This window comes from Budorcas taxicolor, chromosome 7 (assembly GCF_023091745.1).
Source record: "Budorcas taxicolor isolate Tak-1 chromosome 7, Takin1.1, whole genome shotgun sequence".
Classification (NCBI taxonomy): domain Eukaryota; kingdom Metazoa; phylum Chordata; class Mammalia; order Artiodactyla; family Bovidae; genus Budorcas; species Budorcas taxicolor.
Genome location: NC_068916.1, coordinates 61,698,821 through 61,716,463, shown reverse-complemented (window position 1 = coordinate 61,716,463; position 17,643 = coordinate 61,698,821). Strand labels below are relative to the sequence as shown.

General features: G+C 40.1%; 1 protein-coding gene across 1 annotated transcript in view; it reads left to right on the top strand.

Moving 5' to 3' along the window:
* The first annotated feature begins 7,301 nt into the window (after positions 1-7,301).
* The window catches only part of DCTN4 (dynactin subunit 4), a 33,334-nt gene continuing 22,992 nt past the window's right edge, over positions 7,302-17,643 (top strand). The window contains exons 1-3 of the mRNA XM_052642508.1: positions 7,302-7,436; positions 10,421-10,491; positions 12,633-12,811. Of these exons, the coding sequence (XP_052498468.1) occupies positions 7,302-7,436; positions 10,421-10,491; positions 12,633-12,811 (385 nt within the window). The remainder of the gene's footprint in view (positions 7,437-10,420; positions 10,492-12,632; positions 12,812-17,643) is intronic.

The following is a 17,643-nucleotide window of genomic DNA, read 5'->3' as shown; positions in this document are numbered from 1 at the left end:
ACATAGCATAGTGATTTATAGTGATTTATAACAAAGTACAGTGATCTATAACAAAAAAGAAGATTCATTAACTCAAAAAGTCTAGTACTGCTAACATCAAAAAATTACTGTATTTTCTTTTCTATATTCCAAATACATTGATTAATATATCCCCAGGTGCCTAAGGATATGGAGGCCTGATGGCAATCATTGACTCATCAATGAAAAAAGCCCTACGCTAATATTCCAAACTCTCTGTGCTGTTTATGGTTGAGAGGTTGTCACACACACGAGCTAGTCTGTCAGCAGAGAGGTTTGACCTGAGACATCCTTGTCACACCCAGGGCAGGGAATTAGCAGTAATTATTGGCACGACAAATGAAGAAAAAACCCTTCAGCAATATAATTCCTAATCAACCCACTATACTATACTAATGATCTTCTAACTTCTCAAAAGAGTCTGCATTTAGAAAGTTTTAAAACATCTTGTGCCTCTCACAGTTGGGAGGCTGTCAACAATCACATGCGGCCGGACGAACCTGATCAGGCAGGCCAGAGAACCTTCAGAGTTCGTAAGCTGAAACACTCTTATCATGCCCAGGAATTTTTATTAACTGGAGCTGCAAGTTAACTCCTTCTCTGAGAGAAATGGTTATGGGGGAGAGCTCCCCGTAAAGTACTCTGGTTTTGGGGGTAGATGCTCGGGAACAGGGGGTTTCCTGAGGCTTGATCACGCCTTTGCGTATGCCAAGCTTCCTTCCTCATGACTTTTGCCATGGGCGGAGTTCCTCACGCTGGCTCCCAACAGCCACTTCTGTTGTATGTTATTGGTCGCACAGACCAAATCTGGTACAGTGAGGAAGGGGAATATACAAGGGTATAATACCACTGAAGGACAAGTTGCAGGCTGGCTTCTACAGGTAGTCAAAAGTAACAAAATATCCCATTGAATTTCCCGGGGAGGACAGAAAGATTCTCTGATGTGAAGCAACAGCTCAAAAATCTAAAAGAGCTTCCCAGAAATGAGCTGTAAGAGGCACAAATGAGAGGGTGGGAAAGCCTGGAGATCCCAATCGTCCAAACATAATAAAGGAAAGCAGCTCAGTGTTCACTGAGTAAGCCGGAGATCCGTGTAACTTCAGACAAACTCTTTCTCCCTCTGGAACTATTTTCTCACTTGTAAATGAAGAGACTGGGCTAAACTCTGTGGCCTCAGAACAAATACTTAGGTAGCAATTTATCATGTTCTGTCATGTCGCTTTAACTTTCAACACACTTTACTTGCACGATAAAGGGCAAAACTTGTTTGGAAGAGCTCTTGGCACCATTGCAAATGGGTTGGGTGCTCCCACACCAGCTTCCCATTCTCAGCCTGAGCTGGAGCTCTAAAGATCTGATTCATGAGTTTGGTAATGGGCTGGCTCCTTCTCTGGGCCTCTTGTGTAATATGCTTTCCTGTGTGGCAATCATCATGTTTTGTGACTTGGAACACAGTTAACTAGAGACCAAACAAACTAGCTTCATCCGCTTCCTTTAAACATAAAACTGTCTAATCCTTTCCGTGATGCTTTTTTGTTTTGATCTCCGACACAAGAAAAAGAGAGTCTTGATAATTTCTGAGGAAATAATCTCCCAGCAGCTGAATTTGGCCAAACCATGAAATGGATTTTCCCCCAGCCCAACAAGGACATCTCTGATGAGACTCCAAACTACCCTTCATATGCCAGTCTCTATACACGTCTTTCCAGAGTTTGGCATCAGGAAATACTGTGAAGTCTACTTCAAAATATAGTCAGAATCCCTGGTCCATGACACTGTTGCCTGTTGCTTCGGTCACTGCAGTAATCTCCAGACTGAACCTCCGCTTCTATCCTTGTTCCTCTGAAGTCCATTCCCAAAACAGCATCCAGAGTGACCCTTGTAAAATGTACTTTAGATCATATCACTCTGTTTGAAATGCTCTCTAATGGCTCCCTACATCTTTCAAAGCAAAATCCAATGTCATTAAAATGCCTTCAAGGTCCTACATGAGCTGCACCCCTATACTTCTCCCCCTTTGCTCTCTCCTTCTCAGCTCCACTGCCTCCCTGCTATTCCTCAGTTAGGCCTTAGAAACTTTGCTCAGACTCTGCTTGGAAACCTCTTTCCCCAGATGGCCACCTGGTCCACTCCCCACCTCCTTCAAATCTTTGTTCCTATATTACCTTCTCACAAGCCCAACCCTGACCACCCTATTTAAAATTGTGACCAGGCTCCTTCTCCTCTTTCTTCCTTTACCTTCTTAAAGAAGTTACTTAAAGACCCCCCCCCCACCAAAATTTTTTCTTAATTTAGGGGTTTCAGATAGTTGAAGATTATATTACTGAGTTAGGCTGGAATCTAATTTTCAACTCTCTTTTATTCAATTCAAGCAATACACTGGTGGTCTCCTAGAAGCAAGCTTTAGAGTTGGAAGGTGAACTGTAGAGAGATGGAAGTCCAGCTAAATGTGGAAAGGCTATACAGTTGGAACAGGGATCTGCATTTGAGCCCTAGCTTCACCTCTAACGTCCTTTGGGAATCTGGGGTGGATCTCTTCCCTTCTCTGGGCTTCAGCTCTCCATCTTGAAAATAGGGGGAGAGGATTAATTAATCTCTAAGGTCAGGTCAGGAAGCAACAGTTAGAACTGGACATGGAACAACAGACTGGTTCCAAATAGGAAAAGGAATACGTCGAGGCTGTATATTGTCACCCTGCTTGTTTAACTTATATGCAGAGTACATCATGAGAAACTCTGGGCTGGAAGAAGCACAAGCTGGAATCAAGATTGCCGGGAGAAATATCAGACACCTCAGATATGCAGATGACACCACCCTTATGGCAGAAAGTGAAGAGGAACTAAAAAGCCTCTTGATGAAAGTGAAAGAGGAGAGTGAAAAAGTTGGCTTCAAGCTCAACATTCAGAAAACGAAGATCCTGGCATCTGGTCCCATCACTTCATGGGAAATAGATGGGGAAACAGTGGAAACCACGTGTCAGACTTTATTTTTTTGGGCTCCAAAATCACTGCAGATGGTAAATGCAGCCATGAAATTAAAAGACGCTTACTCCTTGGAAGGAAAGTTATGACCAACCTAGATAGCATATTGAAAAGCAGAGACATTATTTTGCCGACAAAGGTCCATCTAGTCAAGGCTACGGTTTTTCTAACAGTCATGTACGGATGTGAGAGTTGGACTGTGAGGAAAGCTGAGCACTGAAGGATTGATGCTTTTGAACTGTGGTGTTGGAGAAGACTCTTGAGAGTCCCTTGAACTGTAAGGAGATCCAACCAGTCCATTCTGAAGGAGATCAGCCCTGGGTGTTCCTTGGAAGGAATGATGCTAAAGCTGAAACTCCAGTACTTTGGCCACCTCATGCGAAGAGTTAACTCATTGGAAAAGACTCTGATGCTGGGAGGGATTGGGGGCAGGAGGAGAAGGGGATGACAGAGGATGAGATGGCTGGATGGCATCACGGACTCGATGGACGTGAATCTGAGTGAACTCCGGGAGTTGGTGATGGACAGGGAGGCCTGGTGTGCTGCGATTCATGGGGTTGCAAAGAGTTGGACACGACTGAGCGACTGAAATGAACTGAACTGAACTGAAGGTCACTTTTGGCTCTATAGTTCCATGACTTTGCCCTTTTCTCACTGAGAGCTATGACTTCTTGTGTCAGTTGCGAGTTCTCAGGACAAATAAGCGGGAGTAAGGGATCAGTGGTACAGAGCATGCATGGCCATGAACTATCTCTTATGAGCCAGTACCTGAGGGGCCTGAGGTCTGCCTTCAGCACCAGCAGCAACTGGGTAACAGCTGCAGTGTTTAACTTGAAGTCACCTCTGCAAACTTCAGCCAAAAGAGGATTCCATCTCAGCTCCCTGCATCCTCACCAGAGCACAGAGAAAGTGTTCCCTGCTGCCAGAGAGTAGCATTTGGAAATTTGGAAAACTCAGCAGTGGCCACAGGACTGGAAAAGGTCAATTTTCATTCCAATTCCAAAGAGAAGCAATGCCAAAGAATGTTCAAACTACTGCACAATTGCACTCATCTCACACACTAGCAAAGTAATGCTCAACATTCTGTAAGCTAAGCTTCAACAGTATGTGAACCAAGAAATTCCAGATGTTCAAGCTACATTTAGAAAAGGCAGAGGAACCAGAGATCAAATTGCCAACATCCATTGGATCATAGAAAAAGCAAGAGAGTTCCAGAAAAACACCTACTTCTGTTTCAGTGCCTACACTAAAGCCTTTGACTCTGTGGATCACAACAAACTGTGGAACATTCTTAAAGAGACAGGAATACAAGACCACCTTACCTGCCTCCTGAGAAATCTGTATGCAGCTCAAGAAGCAACAGTGAGAACCAGATACAGAAAAATGGACTGGTTCCAAATTGGGAAAGGGGTACATTAAGACTGTATATTGTCACCCTGCTTATTTAACTTCTATGCAGAGTACATCATGTGAAATGCCAGGCTGGATGAAGCACAAGCTGGAATCAAGATTGCTGGGAGAAATATCAATAACCTCAGATATGCAGATGACACCACCCTTATGGCAGAAAGTGAAGAGGAACTAAAGAGCCTCTTGATGAAAGTAAAAGAGGAGAGTGAAAAAGCTGGCTTAAAACTCAGCATTCAAAAAACTAAGATCATGGCATCTGGTTCCATCACTTCATGGTAAATAGATGGGGAAACAGTGGAAACAGTGTCAGACTTTATTTTCTTGGGCTCCAAAATCACTGCAGATATTGACTGCAGCCACAGAATTAAAAGACGCTGCTCCTTGGAAGAAAAGCTATGATATGACAAACCTAGACAGCATACTAAAAAGCAGGAACATTACTTTACTGACAAGGGTCCAAATAGTCAAAGCTATGGTTTTTCCAGCAGTCACGTATGGATGTGAGAGTTGGACTATAAAGAAAGCTTAGTGCTGAAGAATTTATGCTTTTGTGTGGTGCTGGAGAAGACTCTTGAGAGTCCCTTGGACTGCAAAGAGATCAAATCAGTCAATCCTAAAGGAAATCAGTCCTGAATATTCATTGGAAGGACTGATGCTGAAACTGAAACTCCAATACTTTGTCTACCTGATGCAAAGAACTGACTCCTTGGAAATGACCCTGATGCTGGGAAAGACTGAAGGCAGGAGGGGAAGGGGATGACAGAGGATGAGATGGTAGGATGGCATCACCAACTCACTGGACATGAGTTAGAGCAAGATCTTGGAGTTGGTGATGGACAGGGAAGCCTGGAATGCTGCAGTCCATGGGGTCACAAAGAGTCAGACATGACTGAGTGACTGAACTGAACTGAAACAGTTAGTCTACCAAGCAGAGGAAGTCGGGGGAAGGGGATAAGCCTTGGTTAGGCTTGAGGTATTCTTGGGAAATTCCTGTTGAAACCAAGCAGAGAGCATTCTAGAGATGTGAAACTCATGTGTCCCAAATGGGAATGATGCAATCCCAGCAAACTTCCAGGGCAAAAATGAGTAGGCTATCCATTAATGTTCCACTTTCCCTTGCATTTGCTTTCTTCTCTTTTTAGAACAGCAACTGGTTTCCTACTCAACTGTAAATATGAATGAACTGACATAGTGTGCAAGGAACTGCATTTGTGGAATCAGAAAACAGAATACTACTCTACCAGGAGTGAGAAAAGCTGGGGCATGCTCCTTTGACTCTTGGGACTTCATTTTCTCTATTTGAAAACTACAAGGATTGAACTAGGATCTTTCTAGTATATGATAATTCTCAGTTACCCAGTCTACTACCCCAGGAAGCAATAGCACGCATCAGCAAACTCCAACCTGTGGCTGTTGTCTGTTTTGGTAAAAACCTGCCAGCACCACTGATGCAGGCTGGCCCTGTGAGCCTCAGGAATCAAGCTGGGTATCCTCCTGTGACTCACTTTCTCCTTCTGTTCCCAGTGCCTGCCTCCCATGCTAGTGCCTGGGCCTTGCTGCTGCTCAGGGCCCACACTGGTCACTACGCTATGCATTAGGGATTCTGCTACTGGTGACTACTAGTCACAGAGCAGAGGAATCTCAGTCTGCCTCAGTTATGGCCAGGCTTTCCAGGGAGAAGAGCAGAGCACTGGGATCTCAATTTCCTGCATTGTGAGATAAAAATAATGATAGCAGCTGCCTTCTGGAGTTCTGGTGAAAATTAAATGAGACTAGGTAGTTTTGACACAGTGTCCTGCATTCAGTAAGTGCTCAATAAACGTTAACTATTATTACTATTCAGTTCTGTTTCTTCTCAGTCACCAACTCTAGTATCAGACAGATAGTAATACAACACTGGGCTTCCCTTGTGGCTTAGCTGGTAAAGAATCCACCTGCAATGCAGGAGATCTGGGTTCAATCCCTGGATTGGGAAGATCCCCTGGAGAAGGAAAAGGCTACCCATTCCAGTATTCTGGCCTGGAGAATTTCATGGGTATAGTCCATCGGGTTGCAAAGAGGTGGACACTACTGAGCGACTTTCACTGTCAATTCTAGTACAAAGAGAAAAGCAGTGAACTGAAGCAGGTAGCATGGGCTCCAGTCTCTGCCAGCCTAGCTGTAAGTGGTCATTTTACATGTCTAAGCCTTAATGCATGCACTAGAAAAATGTAAATGACACCTAGCAACACTATTCATTGATTTCATTGCTTCATTAACATCCACAATATAGACTTGGTTCTCATGCTAAATATGGAAAGCCAGGAATATGAGATACAGCTCTGCGTGCAAGAGCTCGATCTAAGAAACTACAAAAGAGATAGTATCTGTGAAAGTTTCCTATAGGTCAGTAGTAAGATTGTCGGAAGGAAGTGCTGGTGTGGACTCTCAAGTTTCTAGTTTCCAAGAAACTCTGTCTCAGAAACCCTCCATCTAACTTCTGGAGATTTGTTTGGAAGGTGAGGGCGGGAGAGACAGTTTTAAATAAATGAGCAACCTTCCTGTTAGAAATGAAGGAAAGAACAGTACTGAGTCTGTCTGGATTTGATCTGCGACTCCACATCTAGCAAAACAACGGTCTGAGCTCCGTCCGGGCGGTTGACACTCACAAAAATGCTGGAGGGGGACAAGCTTGGGGAACCGAGATTGGGAGAACAGGCCCCAACTTGGGGGGAGAAAGCTGGTATCTCTGGTGAGCATGCGCATTTTGACTTTCGTCTTGCGCAAAGCCCCACTTGCTCGGAATGCTTACGTCAAAGTCTACGTTGAAAGACGTAAGGAAGGAAGCTAAGGAAACGCCGGCCCTCGGGTCACGTGATGCGACGGGAGCGTCGTTGACTCCTCCCCCACAAGATGGCGTCCTTGCTGCAATCGGAGCGGGTTCTCTATCTAGTCCAGGGAGAAAAGAAGGTTCGGGCCCCGCTGTCGCAGCTTTACTTCTGCCGCTATTGTAGCGATCTGCGGTCGCTGGAATGTGTGTCTCACGAGGTAACGCAGTCGTCCCATGAAGAGTGTGTGTGTTGGGGGATGGGGGAGGCGTTCCCCCTAGTCACCGCGACCAGCGGGGAAGTTCCGTCAGTTGGAGGCGGGTAGTCATTTTCCTAGCATGCTGATTGGCTTTGCCTTCCGTCACTCGGTTTTGTCTGTGATTTAATTTGCTTATAATTTGTCACTTGGAAAGGAGGAGCGGCCTTGGGTGGGGCTGAACGGCCTTTCTGTTCTATAGCGTCTGCTGATTGGACAAACTAGACTTTGGGGGCCCTGGCCATCTACTAGGGGGTTTGGTAATTGGGCGGGTTGTGGGGGGAAAAGATGTCGGGGTGCTTAGTTAAGGCCCCTTGAGTGGCGAGACACGGTCTTCCCAGGATTGATTGAGGTAGTGGGAAAGTCCGCGGTCGTTCTCATCCAAGCGCCTCCTATCCTGGAAGTTCTGCCCCTCCTTGGGCAGAAACCCGGCCTTCTGACTGCCTTGTTCTGTTTCCTAGCCCAGCCCAAGGCCTGCAGCAGAGAAGAGGGTTGGGATGGGGTGAGCTGAGAGAAAAGCGCTTAGAATCGAATCTGTTGTTTAAGAAGCTCAAAGTATTATATTTATGGCCCTTCTCCTGGGGGTACATTTCTATCCTTCACTGATACAAGTGGGCGTTGGAGGTGGGATTGCTCAGAATGTAAAAGACTCCACCCTGGGGGAAAAAAAATCATCAACGAATAACAAAGCCCCCAAACGTCTGCAGCACTTGACACGTGTTCATTCAGTAAGATTTGGGGATTAAAAGACGAGTTAAGACATAAATCCTGCTCTGGAGTTACTTGCAGGCTCCTGAAGGAAAAGCTGATTAGTATTAATAATACATAGTTTATGCTTATTCAGTACTTTCTGTATGCCATGTGCTTTACATAATCTCCTTTAATCATTCTACCTTTTTTAAAAAAAACCACTTTACCGTTAAGGGGTTTCCTGGTGGCTCAGTCCGTAAAGAATCTGCCTGCAATGCAGGAGACGCTAGTTCGATACCTGGATGGGGAAGATCCCCTGGCAGAGGGTATGACAACCGACTTAAGTATTCTTAACCTGGAGAATCCCACGGACAGAGGAGCCTGGTGGGTTACAGCCCAGGGGTCGCAAAGGGTCGGACAGGACTGAAGTGACTGATGACTCTTGTACTTCACAGTTAAAGAAACATGCATAGTGTTTGCAGTATGTCACACAGCCAAAAATTTGAGGAAGGGAGGAAGGACCAGGATTTGAAACCGAGCAGCCTGATTCAGTGGACTTCAGTCAGGATCCCTGGACTGTTAAAAATGCTTATGAGAATATGTCCCATACTATAAGCCATTTTACACATTATTAATTACTATTTTATTGAGAATATTTTTCATACTGTTCAGAATAGTGAGAGAAAGCAGTTAAATAACACAGGGGGAAAAGAAAAATCAATGCTGTATTAAATACAGCATTTGTTTTTCTCTATTAGCACTTTGTACACTTATCCCTTTGGCAGGCCCTTTCTCTCTATGATGCCTCCCTGTCCCAGCTTCACCTCCAGAATTTACTGATTAGATTCTCATTTGGTGATCAGTAGGGAGCTAGTTTTCATAATCTGTAAGGACACCTTCAGCTAGGACATTCAGTCTGTGACTGTATCTTTTATGGACTGGTGTGCACCTGTGGAACAGAAGCCATTAGGGTTTGGGGAAGGATGATGCCAATGAGGGTTGAAGCAGTCCAGAAAGTTCTAATGGGGAGCCTGGAATTGGAGCCGCACTTGAAGGGAGGAGCATAATTCAGAAAGGAACAAAAGGGGATGAATTACATTTTGCCTTTTATGATGAGTGCATTATGCCTTTTATGATGCACTGAGTGCAAATATAAGTTAACAGCACTGTATTTTGTGTTCCTGGTGACTATTTGAGCAGCAACTTTATCTTTCAAAGGTGGTTCTGTTTATAAGCAGATGATAAAAACAGAAACCAGTTTCTGTCATAGTATTTATGTTCAGGTGAATCTGTCTTTCCATCTGCAGATGCCAGAGTTCTAGAATTATCAAATAGGATCTACCTACATTCAAGGAAATAATTATTCAGTCCTTAAAAAAATACAGTGAATTTAATTTTTATACTGTGTTTTCAAGCTAAATACAATAAGACTATCTTGTTAACCTAGTAGTTTAATTTGCCATTTAAAAATCTCCAGTTGGTTGGCTATAGCTGACTTTGTAACTGTTAATATATGCTTTTCTTCAGCGAACATGTAATACATCAGTAAGGAGAGAACTTTTAAAGTCTCTCAACAATTAAAGTGTTATTGCAGTCCCATAAAGCTGGGAGCAGGCAATGGCAACCCACTCCAGTATTCTTGCCTGGCAAATCCCATGGAGGGAGGAGCCTGGTAGGCTGCAGTCCATGGGGTCGCTAGGAGTTGGATACGACTGAGCGACTGAGCGACTTCCCTTTCCCTTTTCACTTTCATGCATTGGAGAAGGAAATGGCAACCCACTCCAGTGTTCTTGCCTGGAGAATCCCAGGGGAGGGGGTGGGGGTGGGGCCTGGTGGGCTGCCGTCTCTGGGGTCGCAGAGAGTCGGTCACAGCTGAAGTGACTTAGCAGCAGCAAAGCTAGACTAGGTAAAAGGATTTTTGATCACAGCTTCATAACTTGGATTGTTAATCTATTTAGATTATCATAGAGTCTTTTTTAACATAAACATATTTTAACATGTCTAATACATAAAACTCTGGTGAAAGGGAATAGGAAAATTCAGAAAAGAAAAATAAAAGGATTTCAAGAAATTCAGAGGTTAAGAAAAAAACAGGTGATTTTTATAAGAATAAACCCTATGCTGGAAACAGTCCAAGTTCTTTGTCAGAACGATGGTCTCTCACCTTCTGCTGCAGAATAATGTATTTTAAATTTCACTATTTGTTATAGGTGTATACACAAGCCAACATGATTTTTTGATTTCTTGTTTCATTCTAGGTGGACTCCCATTATTGTCCCAGTTGTTTAGAAAATATGCCATCGGCTGAAGCCAAACTAAAGAAGAACAGGTAAGACTGGGATCCATTTTTCCTATTTTCCACAGCTATGTTTTAATAGCTGGTAAGAAAACACGTGAAATTAGCTGTTTTTCTTTTCTTAGCATCATTTTTTTTTTTTTGCCAAAGGTGACTCTTCCATTTAAAAAAAAATAAATTGTATTTTATAACAGTTTTGGACTTGAGATTACTGTGAAGATGATACAGAGAATTCCCTTTAATCTTTACCCAGTCTCCCCTATTGTAAATGTCGTATATCAGTATGGTATTATTTGTCTCAATTAATGAATATTATTGGTAGCATTATTATTAAATTTAGATTTCCTCAATTTTTCTCCTAATCTCATTTTTCTGTTCTAGGATCCTATTCAGGATACCCACATTGTATTTAATAGTCATATCTCTTTAGGCTCCTCTTGCTGTGAAATTTTGTTAGCGTTTCCTTGGTTTTGAGGAGTGCTGGTAAGATATTTTGTAGAATGTCCCTTGATTGGAAGTTGTCTGGTGCTTTTGGCGTCATCTGAGAGAATGTGTTATGGGGAAGAGGATCACACAGGTAGAGTGCATCCCTCACCACACCATATCAGGGGTGTGTACCACCAGTGTGACTTTTCACTGTAGATGTTAACCTTGAGTACTTGGCTTGAGCTATTGTTTGTCAGATTTTTCTGATGTAAAGTTACCCTTTTTTTCCCCCCTTTTCCTTTCCCGTATCATACTCTGGGAAGAAAATGTACTAGTACAGCCCACACTTAACTAGTAGCGAGTTATACTTCCCTTCCATAAGAGCTGTCTCCATGAATTACTTGGAATTCTTTTGCATGGAAGATTTTTCTCTTTTCCCTTTTTTATTTATTTAATCATTTACTTAAAACTGTGTGGACTTGTGAATATTTTTGTATACTTTAGGTAATACGCCAATACTACTTTTTTTTTTTTTTTTTAACTCAGGTTGTTCCAGCTTTGGCCATTATAACCCTCTTTTAGTAGATTTCTGTCTCCCTTTGGCGTACCCCCATCATTTTATGGCATTGAGGGGGAGGGAAGCGTTATTCAGTTGCTTGAGAACTTTCCTACTTACTCCAGGCTTACCTCTATTTTCTGTCCCAGAGCCATTCTCCAAGGAGCCCTGGCGCCTTTTACTAGAGATTGGTATTAAAAATCAAGATCTGAGTAGTAGATATGGTCATTGTCACTGGTGCCATTTTGGTTTTTAGCATGGTGTGGAAGTCCTTTGCAACCAGTCACACCTTTATACCTCCAAGGATATAAACCACTGTTTGTCCTTCCTGTCCTGGAGAAACAGCTCCATATAAACCAGCTTTGTATGCCATCCATACCTTTATTTTATCATTTAATCCTCAAAGTATCCCTTTAAGGTAGGTACTATTATTATTCTTACTTGAGAATATTGTCCAGTAGCAAAATATCACAGAAAATTGGAGTTTTGGAACTTTAGAGCAAGTCTATGACTGAAGGTACAATCTTGATCATCTCAGATGGTAAGAAAGTAGAAAACTTTCTACTAGAAACACAAAAAGGCATGGGGGCCCCTGAAAGGGAATGTTGACTGGTTCACTAGGAAAAGTAATGCCTGAAGAGAGCAGAAAGCCCTGAAAATGCCGCACTTCTGAACCATTTCACCTTGGTAGCATTATTTGGTATCTGTTTCAGCTCTCTGGCACAACAAACAAGCAGTTATTTTCCAAACCCAATTTCACAGCTTATCAAATTGTTGCCTCTCAGTTTTCCATTGTTCAGTTGGTCTGTCCTCTCCAAAGTCATAAGCTGTGATGTTTCTTTGTCCCACAGAATCTTTGTGGTCTGTGCAAGCATAAGAAGAGTCTAAAAGTTAACTCCAGACTGTTAACAATGATTCCCTCTGTGAACTAGGCTTAGGTCATGCTGTAGTTATTCAGGAACTTTGGTGATGACTGCATATTTTAAAAAATAATTGGCATGTAATGCTTTTGAAATTTTAAAACAGTTTATAAGAGTCTCTTCAGAGTACTTTTTGGTTTCCTTTTGTTTGAGAGCCACCCTTCCCTTACAGTTCTCTCTTGAACTCCTGACATACAGAGCAATATCTTGAACACAGTAGGTGCTTAGTGAATATTTGTGGGATGAATCAGTGATTGTTTGTTGTGTTCCAGATGTGCCAACTGCTTTGACTGTCCTGGCTGCATGCACACCCTCTCCACTCGGGCAACAAGCATCTCGACACAGCTTCCAGATGACCCAGCCAAGACCACCATGAAGAAAGCCTACTATTTGGCCTGTGGATTTTGTCGCTGGACATCTAGAGATGTGGGCATGGCAGATAAATCTGTGGGTGAGTGAGGTGGACTTTAGCATGAGATTTTGTGAAATCAGCAGAGTTGTAATTGCACACAAATCATGAATTCCGTTACTTGTTGGGAGGTAGGTGAGAAATTCAGAGTATTTTGCCACTAAATCTTCTGTGTTCCCAAATTCTCACATTTATGACCATGATATTTCATTGGAAACTGGGTATTCTTAAGGTTGGTAAAATAGCATTTATATATCTGACATTTTTTTTAGAATCGAAAGATTAATGTTCTTCATAAAAAATAATTGCTGCTGATGGTGAAACACACCATGAACAAACTTAAAAGATTAAAGTGGCCAATCTTATATATAACAAACTACAGATAAATAACCAAAAATTAGGAACCCTTATAAATCAATAGGGAAGCTACCCAAGAGAAAAAAAAAAATGTCAAAGAATAGGAATAGCAGCCCTCAGAAATGGAAATAAAAATGTTCAATAACCAAAATGTGCACAAATCATTGGAATTTGTTTTTTTGCACACAACTTGGTGAGGTGATTTTTTTTTTAAGTCAATAAATTTGCAAAAGGATATGTTTCAGTTTTACTAGTAATCAGGAAAATGCATATTAAAACTTAATCCATTGATTTGGGAAAATTTTAAAAATCTGGTAGTATCACAGAAATATAAGATAAATTGTTTTTTTGTCTGCTACCACCTTAAATAGCGTTTAACATTTATTAAACTTTTAAATTGCTTTTATTCTTTTACCCAAAAGTTCCATGTCTGGGTATCTATCCTGAAGCATTCAAACACATGCTTAAAGAGACATCTATATATGTCATAAGTGATACAGAAAAGTTATGTGTGTTTGGACCTAAAGACAGTCTAAAATGTTAATTGCCTATCCATCATTTTTGGGTTTCAAAGCAGAGGTTGCACTTAATCTTTATTAGGAAACTTCCTTAATTTTTTTCATTTTCTGTATTCCGTGGTTAATAACAGAGAAACACTATTACAGTCAGTTCAGAATCTTGAGTTGCTATTTGTTTTTTATATAAACAGTAGCATTGCTAACTTTCCATTGTCTTTTTTCTTTCTGAAATTTCATTAATTTTCTGAAAATTTTTTAGACTTGTTAAGAATTACCATTTTTAGATTTTCATTAAAAATGTCAACTTACCAACAAGCACCTGTTGTATAGCACATAGAACTCTACTCAGTGTTATGTGCCAGCCTGGATGAGAGGGAGGTTTGGAGGAGAATGGATACATGTGTATATATGGTTGAGTCCCTTCGCTGTTCACCTGAAACTGCCACAACATTGTTAATCGGCTGTACCCCAATACAAAATGTGTAAGGCTGTACCCCAATACAAAATGTTTAAAGTTTGAAAAATAATCAGCTTACTAATACATGAGGAAGCCAATTAAAAAATTATTGTTATATGATATAACCCAAAGAAAGATGGACGTTAGGTAAAAATTTCCTATAGCTTCTTATATAATTTGATAGTAAAAATGGGTGAAGTTCTTTCAGATTCAACTCTGTTCTTAAAACTTAATTCTTGATTTTCTTGAGTTTGCCCTTTGGTGTAGAATATCTGAGCTCTTGGTTGTTTTCCTAATTTCATTCATTATATTGATAAAACATTCTTCAAAAACAAAAAGTTAACAAACAAGTTTCTTAAAGTATTTGCTGGTGGGTAGTTATTTCCTGAAATACGATTTTTTTTTTTTTGAAATATGATTTATATTGGAAAGTTTCTGTACCATCTTTTTAGATTGTCAGTAAATATTTGTGTCTTAGTGTAGCAAGTAAATTGTTTAAATTTGTTTATGAATTTAAGTTAAATGTAAAAAACAACCTCAAAGTGGCACTTAGTTCAGTGAGTTAAGTGTATTTTTTCCATGTTTGTATTTTGTTTCTCTTTATCAGATTAAACAAAACCTAGAAATCCAAATAGATATCTCAGTTTGTTACTCTTTAAGTCTTTTTTTGGTACTTTTTGGACTATAAACCATTAGGATTGGATAATTTATTTTTTAGAATTTAAAGCCTGTGCTTATTTCTAGAAATCTAGCTCCTCTAAGGGTATCTTGACAATGATAATTGAATACTCAGAGCTCTTAAGAAGTACAGATAATTTCATTTCTTCCATGATGTAATTGGTATCTGAGAAGCCCTGAAACCACTTTAGTTACAACTATTTGTTTATTTATAAGTAAGCCCTTGTGTCATCAGTAATGTGCAAAAACTTATAATGAGATCATAATGGCTCTCAAATTTGTGTTCAGAATCAATCAGCAGTTCTAAAAATGCAATTAGATAAAACTTAAGATTTTTCTAAAATGTTACTGAAACATTGTTTTCACATAATTATTTTTCATGTCTGCCTTAAGTAAAACAACTTTAAAAATATAAATATTGTACTAAAGGTTGTTACTGCTGCCATTTCCTGCAAGGAGTTACAGTGTCACGTTCAATAGGAGTTGTTTTTATTTGGGAAAAAAGTTATTTTTATAAAAATAATACACATTCATGAACTTAGCACTCAGCTTAAGAAATTTAAACAGAACCAAAACAGTGTAAGCCCAGTATAGCCTTCCTCCCACTCCATCTGCCTTCTGTTTCCTAGAGAGAGATGGTCATCAGTCTTGAATTCAGGTTTTCATCAGTTCTTTGCATATTTTTGCAGTTGTCCACATAACGTATATAGCCATTAGCAAATGTGTTTCTCAAATTGAAACAAATAGAACCTTGTTTTATGTATCCTGCTACAACTTCTCTCTATCCAGTTTGTTTGTGGTGTGTAGTAGTGATGGTCAGTGATTCATCCCTGGCTTAACCACGGTTTACTTCTTTAGTCTCTTCCAAATGGACATTTAGGTTGTTTTCAATTTTTTGCTTCTGACAACAGTGCTGTTAGAATCCTTCTTACATGTGTGTCCTGTCACAGGAGCAAGGATTTCTCTGCATAATTTAAAGTAAAATTGCTGGTTGTAAGATGTGTACATCATTAGCTCTTCGAAATGCGTTTACCAATTTTCGCTCCCACAAATACATGAGTAAACTATTCACTGCTCCACATCCCTGGCAGCTCTTGGTACTGTTGACTCTTTCAAGTTTTCCCAAACTCATGGTTGTGAAATGGCACCTCCTAGTTTTTTTCCCTTTTTTTTGCATAGCTTTATTGAGATGTAATTTTACATATAATGAAACTCAGCAATTTTAAGCATAGAATTCTTTGATTTTGGACGAACGTGTATTGGCACGTAGCCACGTCCACAGTGATGATATAGAATATTTCTGTCACCCCAAAAAAGTTTTCTCATGCCCCAGTCAGTTCCTTCCCCGAACCTCCTGGCCCTTGACTACAACTAATTTGCTTTCTTTCACTGTAATTGTGCCTTTTCTAGAAGTTTACATAGTTGGAGTGTAAATCTTTTGTGTCTAGCTTCTTTCTCTTAGTACAGTGCTTCTGAGATTCTTTCATGTTTTTGCTGGGGTTTTTTTGAGTTGTATTCTATTGTATGGGTATACCATATTTTGTTTATTCATTCTGTAGTTGATAGACACTGAAATTTTTTCCAGTTTGAGGCTCATATGAATAAAACTGGATATGAACATTTGCCTGCAAATTTTAGTGTAAATATGTATTTTCATTTTTCGTATTTACCTAGGAATTGAATTGCTGAGTCATGGGGTTAAGTGTTTGTTTACCTTGACTGAAAACTGTTTCTCTAAGTGGCTGTACAGTTTCAGGTCCTCACCAGCAAAGGAGGAGAGTTCCATTTCCTCAATAACCATTAGTATTATTGGTCTCTTTCATTCTGGCCATTCTAGTGAGTGTAGTGATACTTCACTGTGGTTTTAAGTTGCATTTTCTTAATATGCTTATTTGCCATCTATGTGTTTTCTTTGATGAAGTGTTCGTACAAATCTTTTGCCTATTTGCCTGTTTTTAAACTGAACTTTTATCTTTATGTTGAGTTGTGAGAGTTCTATATTGTGGATACAAGCCCTTTACTGAATGTCTGTTTCACAGCTATTATCTCCCAGTCTGTAGCTTGCCTTTTTATTTTCTCAAGTGTCTTTTGAAAAACACAAGTTTTTAGTTTGGATGAGGTTCAGTTTATCAATTTTTTTAATATATAATTTGTGCCTTTTGTGTCCTAGTGAAGAAACTTTAGCTTAACCCAAGGTTGTTAAGAGTTTCACTTTTGTTTTCTTCTAGGAATATTATGTTTCAGCTTTTGAGTGTAAGTTTATTACCATTTCACGGTAAATTTTGTAAATGTTGTGAGGTGTAAGGGTTAAGGTTAATTTTTTATAAATTGTGTAAATGGTTACAGTACCATTTGTTGAAAGTATTCATTATGGTTTTACTTTCAGCTTTCTGGAATAATTTTTTCCCTTAAGATTTGTTTGTGCTTTTGTTTCTTATGTTAAGAAACTCTTCTCTAAACCGAGGTCATAGAACATAGAAATTGCACAATATTATAGGTAAGAGCAAATTCTCTGGAGTCAGACTGCCTGCATTTGAATCGCGGCTTTATTGCTTACTATCTCTGTGACTTTGGGCAAGTTATTTAACTCTCTGAGCTTCAATTTCCTCACTTGTAAAATAAGCCTAATAATGAAAGTCCATACCTCAGAGGGTTATTATGAAAATAAAACAAAGTTTGATACATTTCAAATACCTGGCAGAGAAATTATACATGTATTAGTTGTAGAGGTGGTCCTAGTGGTGGTTATTGTTATCACCACCGTTATATTTAAAGAAAGAATTTGATTCTAAGCACTCTGGCCTATGTAATTCCTAGGACTCTTTCTTGAAAATTCTGCGATTTTATGTTTTTAAGTTTAAGTC